Here is a 15,619-nt window from a genome sequence, read left to right as displayed (position 1 = left end):
CGTCACCCCACCTTCCAGATCTCCAGGGCGACGGGCCCATCTGGGCGCGCGTCAGAGCCGCCCGTCTCTTGGCAACGGCTGGATGTCTCTCTCTCCCTTCTCATTCAGCCTCGCGCTTGGTCGCGCGTCGCTCTGGCGTCAAAGTGACGTCAATGGGCCTGTCGGTTTTCGGAGGGGGCGGAGGGAGGGCTTCCCGCGTGCTCCTCTGGCCCCGGCACACACAGAGCGCGAGGGCAGCAGGGAGAGCAGCGGCGGCGGCGGCGGTGGCGCCACTAGCAGCAGCAGCAGCAGCAGCAGCAGTGGGAGCCTGGCAGGCAGGCAGTCAGGCGGGCGGGCGCGGAGCAGGAGGCGGCAGCAGCAGCAGCCAGCCCGCCAGCCAGCCCGCCTAGCGCAAGGTAGAGTCGGAGAGCGAGGCGCGCATGGGAGACGCTCGCAGCCGGCGCTGCCGCTGCACTGACTCGGGGGGCGCGCGGCGGGGCAAGTTTTCCGAGGGGAATTTCCCGCGGCGCCTCCGCCTCGTGGCTTTCATGCTCTGTCCTCGGGGGGCATTCCTGGGCTCCCCATAGTCTGGTTAGCCTTTTCTCTCTCTCTCTGCCTCCCGGGACGGCGGCTGCTTTGAGGGAAGCCCTTGTTGCAACCCCTAGGTAGTTTTTTAGTGGAGCGTTTCTGTATCTTCGTATACGTATATATATAGTATAGATGACGGTCGTCTTGTGAATAGTCCATGCGAGGTTCCCAAACTGCAAGACTCTCCAAGCCGCAGGGGATTTGCACGGCGCTCGTCTTAACGCCCCCCCCCCCCAATTCCCGTCCCATTCATTGTTAGTGTAACTTGAATGGATCGGGCGCAGAAGTTAGTTTTTCGGATGATCTAGGAACGGGTTTCTTCCCTCATCCTAGACATAACTTGCCCAGCACTTTTCTGCTACTTATTGCTAATTTTTTAAGCTGCAAAAGTACCTTTCATTGCCTTTATTGTGTAGTCATCTTAGGCAAGCTTTGAAAGAGTCAGTTGTGCTTTCTCCAAGTTGAAAAGTCCTCAGGACTGACTTCTGAAGTTTGAGGCAATTTGGTAGAGTGGGGCAGATTATATATATATATATATATATATGGAAAAATTCACCATAACTTTGTCTTCTTGCAGGTGCAGATTCCAGTCTCGGAAGAGGAAGGCTTATGTAGACATTTCTAAATAGCATTTGTCACCCACCAAAATCAAACCATGGTGATCATGTCAGATTATACAACTGTCCCCACCTCAAGCCACAACCAGCAAAGGCCTCTTCGGGTCGGATTCTATGATATTGAGAGGACCTTGGGAAAAGGCAATTTTGCTGTAGTAAAACTGGCCAGACACAGAGTAACCAAAACGCAGGTGGGTGTGTTGATGTTTGCTGCCTTGATCTGTATAGAAAATCAACTGTAAAGAGCTGGTAGTATACCTCTGTGGGGCTTTCTGTTTCCACAGATAAGGACTAAACTAAGTACATTAACAGAAACTCCCTGGAGTAGACTGTATAATAGAATGTAGTTAAAATAGCAACAGTTCCATTTGCACATTGAAATCACTTCAAACTGAATTTGGAAATATTTGTGATTAGTGCTCTCTTCACTATTTTTGTTGACATAATTAAAACAAACTGAAGACATGGTGTCTTAGTTGATATTCCTAGGTAGCTGTCTGTTTTTGAAATAAGCTGTGTAGTGCAACTCCAGCTTACATTACCTTTCTAGAATTTTAGTGGGATATGTGATTTGGATCAAAACACTGAAACCTTTGACATTGTTTTAAAGATATATGTATATATGTTTAAATACAGTTTAATTATATATGCTGAATTTCTGAGTCAGCCTATGATCTATTTTTTTGAATCTGGACTAGACAATATATTATAAAACATGGAACATCAGGAGTGATTGCCATTTTAGTTAAATTCAGTGACTGGCACTTTGATTCCTAGGTAGCAGTCTTTAAGCATAGTTTAAGGAGTAAGTTGAATTTAGTAACACTTCTAAGTAAACAAGTTTACAATTGTGGTGCATTCACTTTTACTTGTTTACAAATCCCATTGGTTCCAATGAAATGTATAGTCAGTGAACTAGTCTTTGTGTTATTATTGCATTTGTTGATTGTTTTCCCCTAACTTTCTCAAATATGATTCATTTTTCAAAACATTTTTTTATTTGTACTTGTATGTTGTGCAGTAGTATAAAACCATATTTTACAAGTGTTCTGGGTTTGTTTTCTTGAAACTATAGGTTGCAATAAAAATTATTGACAAAACACGGTTAGATTCGAGCAATTTGGAGAAAATCTATCGAGAGGTTCAGATTATGAAGCTTTTGAACCACCCCCACATTATCAAGCTGTATCAGGTAAGAGATAAGTTCTGATCACTACCTGGCTATTAGACTTATCCTTATGGCTTTGACTGCTAATGATCTTAAAATGCACATGCTTCCAACAGGAAATGAATTATCATTACTTTTCTAAACAATGCTGGAACAAAGTGACAAAGTATTTCATATCTAAATATTTAGCAGGGTTGTTATGTTGTTTTTAAAATCAATTCAAAAAGTTATAAATTGTTCAAATGTGACTGTAAATCATTTGATGTGCTAGGTGTGCTGCGTAGGCATACATAACTAAAATTCCTTGTGCTTTTACACGATGAAAACACTTCTCTGCTTATAGAATTTTGCAAACCATAATCAAACCTCTACTTACAATGATGATTAATCTTGGTTTTAGGAACTTCAAAAGCCACAGTGAAATACTATGCAATTTGTTCTAGCTCAGTTGTATTTTCAGCACATGCATTCCTTAAAAAAAGAACAAACTGATGTACTTTGCATCTGGTGAGCAGAGTTGAATTTACAAATGCTAAATATCTTATCTAATTAGTGTTTGGTGGAAGTTCCTCTTAATCATCTTAAAGAGCACCATATGGATTTAGGAGGAAGGTGATGAGTGACTTTTTGTCTAAGGAAGAAGAAAATGTTAAACATGTGGTGTAAGATTATAGCTGCTCTTAAGTTCAGTGTACAGAAACAATTGCCATAATATAAGATGCCTAGAAAATACATCTTATCTTTGGGAAGATGAGCAAGGATAAGCTTGCAAATATGAAAAGCAGAGCCAGTGAAGTACGCAAGGATAAGCTTTCGCAAATATGAAAAGCAGAGCCAGTGAAGTACACAATCCTCTCATTGCTGAATCAGGCTACTCAGCTGAACCAGAAAAGTGTTTTTAGAAGCTGTTTTTGTGAGGAGGAGAGGACAGTATTCCTACCTACACGTCTTTTCTGTGTTCATTTTTTGATGCTCCCCTTTGGTGGAGGAGTCTGAGCTGCAGGAATTAGGTGAAATGCCAGTTTGGGGGTGGAAGGATAGTGTTGACTTAGTTTCAACAGCACTGTCTAATTTTAATCCAATTGGCCACTTTCCCAGAACATTTAAAATGTCTTACTCTTTCCTGTCACTTCTTCCTACATATATATATTTAAAATTTATATTTTTCATTATGTTTATATGTGGGATGAGAGCACCTTTCTCTGCCTTTGATATTCAAACCTCCTTGCAGAATCTTAAAAATTATAGTTTCTGAAAAGACACTGATGCTGCTTTGTGGTTTTTAATCCTTTTTTGTAAGCCAGAATTTACTGAACCAGAAAGTACAGCTCTGTTTGGGAGAGCTGTCTTTGACGGATGTTTTATATTTATCATTTGATGCTGTAAAACAGGAGAGGCAGTCTCGGGGAGCAACATGTTAAATTTATTTTTTTGAAAGAATTTGAACCATATTTTTTAAAAAAATGCTTTAGGTCATTTTAAACTTATTTTGCAGGCAGTAATGCCTTTTAGAAGTAAATTGATACTGAAATTGCCATTCACACTTCAGTGTTGATGGATGTTGAGAAATAGCTGTGCACACACAGGAAGATATTATGGATAGACAGGCATGTCTAGTAACTTACTGAGTGAATAAACCCACACAATACCAAGTGTGAATGGGGCGCTTGGATAGTTCTTGTTTGCTTTTTGTTCCACCTTCTGAATGTGTCTGTCACCTGCTTCCTAACAGTGAGATCATGAGTCCTGTTAACTGTCCTTAAATAACATGATACACCTGTGTAGTTAATACATGTTAATGAAATAAATTATGGACACTGAAGGAAGAGGTGGATGCTATTAAAGTATCTCTGTATAGAAACAATATTAGGTTCACGCAGGGAAGCCTGGTCTTTTCGTTTAGCTCTTTTCTGTGGAGCAAATGCATTTGATATTCAAAAGTATATTAAATATTTCAAAGGCCTGTATTTTTAATGCATTCTGGGTTTTTTCCTCTCTCTCTCTCTCTCTCTCCACTCCCTCTATACCCTTATTAGGTTATGGAGACAAAAGATATGCTTTACATTGTAACTGAATTTGCAAAAAATGGAGAAATGTTTGGTAAGTTCTTATCATCAAAGCATAGCAGTAGACACTTCCTTAGTAACTTGAATATTGGGTGAGGAGCATGCATCTTAGCATTCGGATGAATGTGGGCTTTGTTTATCTGTAGACTTCTGTAGACATAGGATTATATATGAGTTACACTCTACTTCAGATAACTGTGCTTTGAACAGACAAGTACTTGTCTGGTCTAGGCTGAAAAGCCAGATATAAATGAATTTCTTAATTAGCTGAAGTCCAAATAATGGGAACTTCTTTGTGGGCTGTTGTTTTATGAGGGTACAGAAGCTGAGGATTTCGATCCTAATGCTTAGATATCCAAAGTAAAGGTCACAACACTGAAGGAGGGAGGAAAGTCTAGTTGGGGATCAAAGGAGAAGTTTGTCCGTGGCGTTTATTATTTGACCCTTTTGTCATTGTCTTTGGCAGATCACTTGACTTCCCATGGTCACCTGAGTGAGAGTGAAGCAAGGAAGAAGTTCTGGCAGATCCTTTCAGCTGTAGAATATTGCCACAGTCATCATATAGTGCACAGAGACCTCAAAACGGAGAACCTGTTGTTAGACGATAACATGAACATCAAGCTTGCAGGTGAGAATGGTTGCACAGATGATGTCACTAAAAAACTTAGTAGGGCTCCATGAAATCCTTGTATGAACAACTTCTTTGTGTGATGCCACAATAAAGAGAACCTTTGAAATTCTATGTTTATGAACCTGCTGAATGGATTATATATAAATACTTAGCAAATAAGCATTGGTGCAGTTTATATTTATTTACTGGATTAATACAGTCATACCTCGTGTTGCGTTCGCTGCGGGTTGCGAACAGCGAGGGTTCTGAACGTGGCAAACCCGGAAGTGTTTACTTCTGGATTTTGCTACACGCGCAGAAGCGTTCTGCGCAGGTTGTGAATGCGCAGAAGCGCAATATAGCCGTTCGGGTTGCAGACTTTTCGGGGTGCAAATGGCACCCCAGAACAGATTGTGTCTGCAAACCGAGGTACCACTGTATAAGCTGCTCACAGAATACTTTCTCTGAACAGCTCACAATAAATAAAAGAATAAAATCCAATATTGAAATATAAAAACAAAACAAATACATAGAGGTCCCTTGCAGTGCCCCTGCTTGCTTTAATTACAAGTGTATTTTTAAAAATATAAAGCAATATTTCATTCATCTTCCTCTACAGACTTTGGGTTTGGAAACTTCTACAAATCTGGAGAGCCTCTCTCTACGTGGTGTGGGAGCCCACCTTATGCAGCCCCTGAAGTCTTTGAAGGAAAGGAATATGAAGGTCCGCATCTTGATATATGGGTAGGTATTGCATTCTGTATTAGATTTCTGGTTGTGTATTAATTTTCCAACATGGTGGTGCTTGACAGACTTCGCTGACTGCATTTCAGGCATTCATGTATTGCACTGTTTTTATTTCTTGGCAGAGCCTTGGTGTGGTGCTGTATGTCCTTGTCTGTGGCTCTCTGCCATTTGATGGACCCAATCTGCCATCTTTAAGACAAAGGGTGCTCGAAGGACGATTCCGCATTCCCTACTTCATGTCACAAGGTGTGTTTACCAATCTTTCTGGCATTAGAAATCCACAATTTCTTTCCTGTTTTCTAGTTATTTGTTAGATTTTTAGGTTTTGAACCATATTGTATTGTATTGTATTGTATTACATTGCAATGTAGCTGAAGCAAATTTCCATGTATGTTGGAAAATGTACTTGGCCAATAAATTATTCCAAATTCCAAATATTTTCCAGATAATAGCTTATGTCTTGCATAATCCTGTTTTTGGTGTTTAGAAGAACCCTTTAGATCTATGTTGATAGTGAAAACATACGTTTCCCAGGTAGATTTTCTTTGACATGTACAAAGTCATATCTGTGTAGAAGAGGATGATACTCTGGCTGTAGTGGCTTATATTTTATTTAATGAAAAGGGGGCATATTAAAAATTATTTTAAATTCATTCAGTCATTAAAACTAGGACATTTTGTCAAAGACAGAAATATTGACAGTTTGCTACAGTTCCCCAATAACTTACACTTTTCTCATGCTGTGGAAAAAAGAACAAGTTAATTTATCATTGTTTTCAGCATATAGACTCAAAAACAGATTAAACTCTTTTGAGCGGTATGTGATACAATTGCAAAATAGCCATGAAAGTAGATTTACCTTAGGTTATCAGACAGTTGTTCTTTTATGGGTAAGGATAAAAAGTAGTGGCCACTAGTTTAGCTCTCAATGATGTGTCTTGCCTCTTAATATCTACATTCATGTTTTGGTTTTGTGTCTTGTCTTTGAACAGACTGTGAAACGCTGATTCGACGAATGCTGGTTGTAGATCCCACAAAACGAATCACAATTGCCCAAATAAAGCAGCACAAGTGGATGCAAGCAGACCCTTCCCTTCAGCAGCAGCAGTCTTTGTCATTCTCCATGCATAACTACAACTCTAACCTGGGTGACTACAATGAACAAGTCCTTGGGATCATGCATACTCTTGGGATTGATAGGCAGAGAACAGTTGAGGTGAGCCCATAGCTACATGTCTGGCATCTGAGAAACCCTTGTCCCTTATAAAATATTGGAATAGCCAATGTGCTCTATAGAAAAGGGAAATATGAGCTTGCGTTGGTTCTAATAATGCACACATCCCAATCCCTCTATTTTAAATGCATTATTTGGTAGAATCCCTCTTGATTTCGGGGGCTCGTTCTTTCAAGTAAACGCATCTTGACCTTCTGACCTTTAGTGAAGAGGTGGCACTCCCCTTTTGAACAAAGCAATATATTAACAGCTGCCTTTCTCTCTCCTGTCTCCTCTAGTCTCTACAAAACAGCAGCTACAATCACTTCGCTGCAATTTATTACCTTCTCCTGGAGCGTCTCAAGGAGTACCGAAGCAATCAGTTGTCAAATCGCCCAGTAAGCAGCCGTCAGCAAAGGCCAAGGAGCTCAGACTTCAGCAACATTGAGGTAAGATGATGCACTGTCCTTCATAAGGTCGCACCAGCTCCTCGCTGTCCTTTTAAGAAGTATATATTCTGCTTCTGGGGCAGCAGCTTATATTTTGTGTGACCAAGAGTGGCATTTTCCTCATGTTTCTTTTTATGCCTGAGATCAAAGGACATTTTTCAGCAGGGGATAGGAAGCGGGTGGGGAGGAGGTCTCTTGCACCCTGCCTCAGTGTTGACAGGAAACGTGGCTTGCTTCAGGTTTAAAACCAAAATTCTGCAAGCACTAAGGAGGATGTAGAATGAATTATACAAGTGTAAAAACTATAGGCTGCAGGAAATCTCCGCCTGTGAAGCATTAAGCAGACGGGAGCTGCATCCTTCCTGTGCAATGTCTTAACCTCTGTATTACTTGGAACTCTTTATGGATATGTATTTATTGAAGAGCAAATTAATTCATCCTTTCATATTGATCCATACCCGTGCAGCATTTCAAGCTTAATGTATTTGTTGTAGTTACAAGAGTGGTTGGTAATGACTGTTCTCTCAATCCTTCTTTGGCTTCAGTTGCCTCAGGACAGCCTTGCCAGCGAGACCTTGAGATCATCTCTGTTCTACCAGCAGCCCCAGAATCTGATTCAGTCGCCCTTGCAGGCAGAAATGGATTGTGACATAAACAACCCATTACAGGTTGGTGCTGCTAGCATCCTTACTTCATGTTTGATTGAAGGAAGTGTGCATGCCTGTGTGTGTGTGTGTGTGTGTGTGTGTGAGAGAGAGAGAGAGAGAGAGAGAGAGAGAGACCTGGGGGCAAAAAGGTCCAGGGTGCATTTAAATATCCACCCCATCCATCTTTTTATTCGTTTTGAACTCCCATGTAAATTCATAAAACTGAATAAAAAAAATCCCTTGAAGGATACCATAGAGGCATAATACACAGGGTACCCAAGCAGCTGTGCAGCTATGATAAAGAAGGGATTGTTGGGGAAAGGAATGTGGAGAAGAACCAAACAAGGGCACTCTATCACTTCCTGTATTTTTTGACCTTTCAGCCTATGTTCTTTCCTGTGGACCCGAACTTCAACAGTCTTTTTCGGAATCGCTCAATCTCTCCAAACAGCCTCCTGGAAACCACCATCAGTGAGGAAGTCAGGCAGGACAAAGAGCTGGAGGAGGAAATTAAAGCCTTCAACCCCATTCGCCTCCCTATCAACACAAGCCGAAGGCACACACTGGCTGAAGTGACAACTCATTTTTATCAGTGTTCTCCACCATGTAAGTGTTTGCAAGAAGGGCAGACAGCAGGATATATACATAGAGGGTAGAAGAGTGTTTCCTTTTTGTGCTTTAAACAACATGTTGACAGACACCACAGGGTTTTTTGTGCCTCTGTTTAGTGCATTTATTCACAGTCGGCTATTTAAGACATTTTGCTTTGGAGCCAAACAGCCAAGTAACTCTCTCAGGCCTATTCCAGAATGGGGCTTTTCCTTTCAGTGCACAACAAACATGTAATGATTATTGGAAATCTGAACGACATTTACCCAAGCATGGTCATCTTTGTGGAGAGAATTTCCTTTTTTAAGCATTGTAGCTGCAGTGTTTGTCAACGTTTTGTCAAAATATGAGCTCCATAGTTGGGATTCCCATAGATGGAAGATGGTGGTATGAGCACCATTGAGAATATACAAGAGCTCAGCAGCAGAGCATCTGCTTGCATGCAGAAAGTCCCAGGTTCAATCCTGGAAGTCTGCAGATAGAGCTGGGAGAGACTCCTGCTTGAAACCCTGGAGAGCGGCTGCCAGTCATTGTAGACAATGCTACATGACTCTGTATAAGGCCATTTCCTATTATTTTTCCTGATACAAGCAAAACAGGCTCTTTCCCTAGCCATGCCCTCTTAAAACACTTTAATTCCCTCTCTTTTGGTTCTCTGTTGCTCCCCAAAACGATAGAGCACTTCATGTAACCATTTAATTTAAAAGTGCAAATCTGAACATCAGACCATAACTTTTGTTAACTGTTTGATTTACTTTTTTATTCTTTCCTGTTCCCATTCCCTACCCACCCTAGTTTCTTTGGAAATTGTGTGTTTTCACTCTTTCGTACCTATCTTCAATGGGTATGGGGTGTGTTTTTGAAGCTTAGTGAACAGTTTGCATCTCTCGCTGCATTCCATGGCATTATTTGGAAGCAGGATATTTTGCCTCTGACATGGAGTTCTAGCCAGCTATGCTAGCTTCTTGGCAGGTGGGTTGATGTTGCTTACCAGGAAGGAGAGGGAAGAGATGGCAGGGAGGTCATTGCAGTGCAAGCACACTGGTGGGTTGACCTCCCTAGCACATCAGCCACCTTCTCCCTCCTGGTAAGCTACAGAACCTGCCATGATTTGTGTGCTACCATTACTAAACACACACCACACAAACCCACAATAGTGTCAACACTATTCCCTTACCTTCATCCTGTCCCCTGGAAAAGGCCATGTAAGCCCTAAAACCTATTGCAGTTGCACTTGATAGAGCAAGGATCCCCTATTGTATCACTTTGGCCACCTCATGAGAAGAGAAGACTCCCTAGAAAAGACCCTGATGTTGGGAAAGATGGAGGGCACAAGGAGAGTTTGGCCAAACTGCGGGAGGCAGTGAAAGATAGGCGTGTCTGGCGTGCTCTGGTCCATGGGGTCATGAAGAGTCGGACATGACTGAACGACTGAACAACAACAACAACAACAACAACAACATTGTATTATTACTTGCTTTAGCAATAAAATCATCCTATAAGACTACATTGCTGCTATAACTGGGATGGCATGCCTGCCATGTACAAAGCCTCGTGAGTTTTATACTTGTTTGCATTGTGGTCTGAGGCTTTGGTTAATGGTAGATTTTCTTTGGGTGGGGAGATTAATCTTATTTGCAACACTCTTCTTTAACTTCCTGTATCCATTTTGCAGACGTTCTCTTCCAACCCATCTACTTCTTTTTGTAGGTATAGTCATTTCCTCTTCCGCAAGCCCTACGGAAGGAACCAGTTCTGACAGCTGCCTCACTTCATCAGCAAATGATGGCTCTGTGGCTCTGAGCAACTGTTTGGAAGATCAGATGATGCTTGGTCACCCAGCGACAGCCAGAGTTACATCATCGTTTCCGACTTCCCATTTGGACACACCAGTATTGCAGGCTCAGGGCTGTCTAGGTGGTGCTTCACTGTTGCCGGTCAGCTTCCAGGAAGGAAGGAGGGCATCTGATACCTCACTAACTCAAGGTAATTATTTCTTTGCTATGTAAGCAATACCAGTCCATAAACACACACAGTAGATACACCAAGTATTCGCTTTTTGTAGTTCTGTAATCAATATGCCAGACTCCTGCTTTCATCATAAGATTAGCACAGACCATCTGCACACATTTTATTTTCCGATCCCATGAAATAACCTGAAAATGCAACAATGCAGTTTATAAGATATGCAAATTGGGAAAAGAGAAGATGCTTGGCAGATAAAATTGGGTCCTATTTGTCTTCTGTGGCTCTTGTACGAGGTTCCTGATTGGTGGGGGAATGAGCTCCAGCAGGTCTGTGGTAGGTGCAAGTAATGTGTGTGTCCAAAGACAATGTCAACATGTCATGCTGGTAGATTTATAACTCACCACCTTCTTCTTCTTTGCTTTATAGGCTTGAAGGCATTTAGACAGCAGCTACGGAAGAATGCTAGAGCCAAAGGTTTTCTAGGACTGAATAAAATCAAAGGGCTCGCTCGCCAGGTGTGCCAGTCCTCATCTGCTCGGGTAGCACGGAGTGGCACGAGTCCTTTCCAGCATTCTCAGCAGAGTGCCTGCGTATACAGCAGTGGGGGAAATGGCGGCAGTGGCGTAAGCAGCCGAGAGAGCAGGAACCTCCTTGAAGAGGTGCTTCAGCAGCAGAGGTGAGAGAGCAGCCCTGGCATCAGACACACTGGCTATTGTAACAACCGTAGCTTAGTATATCACGACCTTGCCTTCACATTGAAAACAGACGAGCTGTTTATTTTCCACATCACTTTTTGGGACAGGATGTGTGATCTGAAGCGTGCATCACTAGCTCCACTTAAAGCATCAGTTTGCGATATAGGGTGCTCAGGTTTAAACATAAATGGGTTGTTTCTGACTAAGTCATTCTTGGAGTTGACCCATTTAAATCAGTGGACTTAAGTCAGCCAGGGCTAACTGTAGCCCATTGGTTTCAATGGGTTTATTATGATTGTTATTGGGGGTGGGAGGAATTCCAGCTGTTGTCATAAGATTCGTTCTTAGTATTTTCAGGCATGGAAGGATTCTTTTTAGCATCTTACATTGCTTCTGCATCACACAGAGTCCTGTGCAGACATCCAAACTGTGTGCATGATGGGGATGCAAATCATACCGGCCCTACCCCGGGTCATCCTCTTATGTACGGGGGCTATGTAGAGCCTAGTATCCACACAAGCTCAGTCCACACTGAACTGTGCCTCTTGATTTTCAGATCTCTGGGTGGTGTGGGTAGGATCTGTGCATGCTGGGTTGTACACACATAGCTGAACTTGCGAACAGCATTTTGGGTGAGGCAAGCACACAACAGAGGATGGGATGGGCTAAGCTGGCAAGATCCCCATTTCCCACCACACACATAGAGATGGAATGTCTGTGTAGGGCTGCAGCCCACAAGGGAGACTCCGTACCAATGGCTTAGTCATGCAGAAGAATGTGTGTATGTGTTTCCCCACCACCACCACCAAATCCGCTGTCCTGACTTGCAAAGACAAATGCTTCTAATGCCAACGTGTGAGGGAGAGAGGCTGTAATGTGAGAACAACCCCAAGGAAGCATATTAAAAATTCATAACTTCTTCACTCTCTTCTTTCTTGTATTCAGAATGCTCCAGTTACAACATCACCAGCCAGCCTGTCACCAACCTTCTCAGGTGTCCCACTCGCACACCATCCTCATGCCTGACACTACAGGAAGCAAAGCATCCACTTCCTTTCCCCTGTCCGAACTGCAGAGTGAGAACTCATTAGAGTTTGCCTTCCGCAACACCCAGTTTCTCCAGCCTCACCTGTTTGGAGTCAGTGTTTCTCCAGTAACTTCAGCTGCTCACCTCCTAGACACCCACCTGCACATCAGTAGCAATGTCTCCCCCATCGCCTCCATGTTTTCTCAGCAGAGTGGCTTCGCTGTGCAATCTCCGAGCTATGATGCAGTTACTTTGCAGCATGGGGACTTTGAAATGGAGGACCTTACATCCACCCAGATGGGGAAGTTCGTCTTAGTCAAATAAGATTCCCGCCCCCCTCCCCCCTTCTGCTCTCCAGTTCTCGTGGTTCACACATCTCTCTTTTGGAAGAGTGTGCTGCTCTCGCTACAATCTGCAGATGGGTGATTTTTATTATTATTTTTGCAACAGTAAAAACTCAGAAGCAATAACCTGTTTGAAATATGTGAAGAGGCCATTTGGCTTAGTAAAGCCCCGAACTTTATAGAACTAAAAGAAAAAAAGCAATACTTGCGTCTTTTGGCTTCAACTGTACTTGCACTGAACAAATGTAACCAGAAACTGAAAGGAGAAAAAAAAAATACTTTTTTTTGTTTTTGGAAGAAAAGAATGACAGGGAAGTGGGGGGTGGGGTGGGGAGGGCAGAGGAGAACACTTTTCTGGTACTGTATTAAAGTCAGGCCAATACAGCTCTGCTGTTATGCAAGACTTTGACGGCTGTCAATGGTTGTGGTGTAGCAGGGGAAGGCTTTTCAAAGAAGGGACCAGAGCCACCCTATTTACAATATTTGTTTATGGATTTGTGAAGACGATAATTACCTCTTTCCTTAAAGACGACAAGCAAGAAAAAACCACCACCCACAAACACCCATAAACACAGATGGTTTTCTGTCACATTAATCATTGATAGGGGAATGATGACAAAATTATTACGCATTATTTGTTTTTATACTCTTGTTAAAGGAACCAATACCTCTCTTTACTTTTTATTCTCCCTTACTCAAAGGTTTATACCTTAAGAGGAAACTGTGAACTTTTCTGCTTAGTCTCTCACTTGTAGCAGCTAAGGGTAGTTTGTATTCATTAGAAGCAATTAATTTGTCCTCTGGCGGTTCTGTTACCAGACTACAAATTGTGTTCCTGCCTTTCTCTCTTCTGGTGGGGGTGAGGTTCAACAGTAGGGAAATGTCTGTGCATCAGTGAGGAGATTCCCATGGAATACTGCAGAGGTGATGGGAGCAGAATTGCTAAGAGGTGCTGGTGTGGGAAGGCTTTCTTTTTAAATTCTTTTACCTCCCTTCCCTCTTCCACCCCTTGAAAAGCACTTTGAGGTTGCCTATGGGGTGTCTCTCAGTGCTGCACACAATTAATGCCGCTGCTAATGAGGTTTTTATGCATTTCGTTATCAGGGTCCAAACTGAACCGTCGCGTTGGGGAAACGTGCAATATTCAAAAGGTTGTGACAATTATACTGACAGTCAAAAGGAAATAGGATAGCACAACTTGATATTCTTCGTAAACAGTCGTTTTTTGAACAAACTAAGTGAGACGAACAGCACAACTTCTGGGTTTTCTTGTTTTGTATACTAATAGACGAGAGGGTTGTTGTTTTTATTTTAGGCATTTTTATTTGCGGTTTTAATATTCTCTCTCTGTGTGTGTGTGCATGCGCGCACACATATAGGACTTGGAAGACAATATACACTACTTGGCTTTTGAAATAAGCTTTTTGGAGTTCCCTGGCATTTGCTTCCTCTGACCAGAGAATGACTTTTGTCGATACCAGAGGAAGCCCGGCAATGGATGTCACAGGGAGCGGGGAGACCACAGCGTTTTCTTCCTTTGACCTAATAGATAGTTGGCAGGGAAAAGAGGGCGGGAGATCAATTGTCAGTAGCAGGTGAGCAAGCTTGGCCAAAATTACCATTCAGATGTCTGAAAACAGCTTCATTCTGTCGTAACACTTTTAAGGACCCATCTCTAAATGTAACACAGGGGTGCCTTCAAGTTACTGCTGCTTCTTGCAACCTGCAGTGTTATATATGTAAAAAAAGAAAAAGAAAAAAAGCTATTTTTTTAAATAAATAAGCCAAAGACTGTCTGTCTGTGGTGGTGGTGGTGGGGAGGGAGATAAAGTTGTATAGATCTATCTGTGGCTTTTCAACCTCTTTATCTGTGTACAGTATCTATATTGACGTGTCTTCAGCTTGCTGCTGCTGCTGCTTATGTGTTCTGGAATCTCCAAGGTGAAGGGAAATAACTCTGTACAACCTTCTCTCTGACTGGTGCCTTTCGGCAGAGAAAATACCAGACTCATGCTAACTTGCGAAGTGGTTTGGTGTGTGGTTTGTGGGAGTGGCTACAAGGAGTGGGAGCAAGATCCATCACAAAGCAGCAACGTTGCCTTCATTTTCGTAAAACAGTAGCAACCTGTTATTTTATGAACTGCATTCCCCACCCCATCCACTTCTGTCTTTTTACTTTATTTTCTACCATAGATCAAGAGGCCACAAAAAACAACTTTTTGTTCTAAGCAACGACAAGCACTTTACTTCTTGGGCCCCCCCTCCCCAAATGCTATAGAAAATGCTTTGAAACTATTCTGAAGTAGAAAAAAGGTCATTTTCAACATTTCAGGGTCTGTGTCTCCTTTCCCCCCCTTGTAGTGTTCTTGACAGTACTGTTTTGCAGACTGCAATGCAATAGATTATTTAAATACACTATGTGATTGGTTTAATTAAGATGTATAGTTTTATTTTTTATCATGACGAGATCATTTTGTTTCTTATGTTAAAGAGATGTACACCAAAATGATTAGTTGTGTTTTATTTAATATTTAAATAAACAGTTGTTGAAATAATTTGTGATCTGCCTTGCAATCCTTTTTTTTAAAAAAAAATGTGTGTGGTTTTTTAAAAGATACATCTATTTGGGTTTCCCTTACAGCAGATCTTTTTTGTAAATTCTTTTATTTCCATGGAAAAAAGAAGGGCTCCTCAGATGTTTTCCACCCCCACACAAATACTACAGTGTTTCCTGATCTGGAGTCCTCCAGAATGTTTTGGACTACAGCTTCCAAAACGCTGTGCTAGCTGGGGCTGATGGGAGTTGTAGTCCAAAACATCTGAAAGGGGCTAGGTTGGGAAAGGCTGGTATATGGAATAAATGGAAAAGGAAATGGAACCATGTTCCCTAGT

General features: G+C 42.0%; 1 protein-coding gene across 2 annotated transcripts; it reads left to right on the top strand.

Annotated features, from left to right (window-relative positions):
• Positions 1 to 339: 339 nt before the first annotated feature.
• Positions 340 to 15,282, top strand: SIK1 (salt inducible kinase 1). Of its 2 annotated transcripts, none has more exons than XM_033147109.1 (14): positions 340 to 395; positions 1,145 to 1,375; positions 2,260 to 2,376; positions 4,389 to 4,452; positions 4,885 to 5,046; positions 5,648 to 5,772; positions 5,898 to 6,021; positions 6,768 to 6,991; positions 7,288 to 7,437; positions 7,983 to 8,105; positions 8,468 to 8,690; positions 10,404 to 10,679; positions 11,088 to 11,337; positions 12,302 to 15,282. In XM_033147109.1, the coding sequence occupies exons 2-14, from the start codon at positions 1,223 to 1,225 to the stop codon at positions 12,705 to 12,707; spliced, it is 2,397 nt and encodes a 798-aa protein (XP_033003000.1). In that variant the 5' UTR covers positions 340 to 395; positions 1,145 to 1,222; the 3' UTR covers positions 12,708 to 15,282. The 2 variants fall into 2 exon arrangements, with proteins under 2 accessions (XP_033003000.1, XP_033003001.1); XM_033147110.1 differs by lacking the exon at positions 340 to 395 and adding an exon at positions 626 to 644.
• The last annotated feature ends 337 nt before the right edge of the window (positions 15,283 to 15,619 follow it).

Source organism: Lacerta agilis, chromosome 4, assembly GCF_009819535.1.
Source record: "Lacerta agilis isolate rLacAgi1 chromosome 4, rLacAgi1.pri, whole genome shotgun sequence".
Classification (NCBI taxonomy): Eukaryota; Metazoa; Chordata; class Lepidosauria; order Squamata; family Lacertidae; genus Lacerta; species Lacerta agilis.
The sequence above is the reverse complement of the archived record's forward strand: the minus strand, read 5'-3'. Positions and strand labels throughout refer to the sequence as shown.

Bases quoted from the DNA above. Each gene is read 5' to 3' on its own strand.
- SIK1 (XM_033147109.1), top strand. From the start codon at position 1,223: ATGGTGATCATGTCAGATTATACAACTGTCCCCACCTCAAGCCACAAC. The intron at 1,376-2,259 runs GTGGGTGTGTTG...TTGAAACTATAG, and splicing joins ACAGAGTAACCAAAACGCAG to GTTGCAATAAAAATTATTGA. The intron at 2,377-4,388 runs GTAAGAGATAAG...TACCCTTATTAG, and splicing joins ACATTATCAAGCTGTATCAG to GTTATGGAGACAAAAGATAT.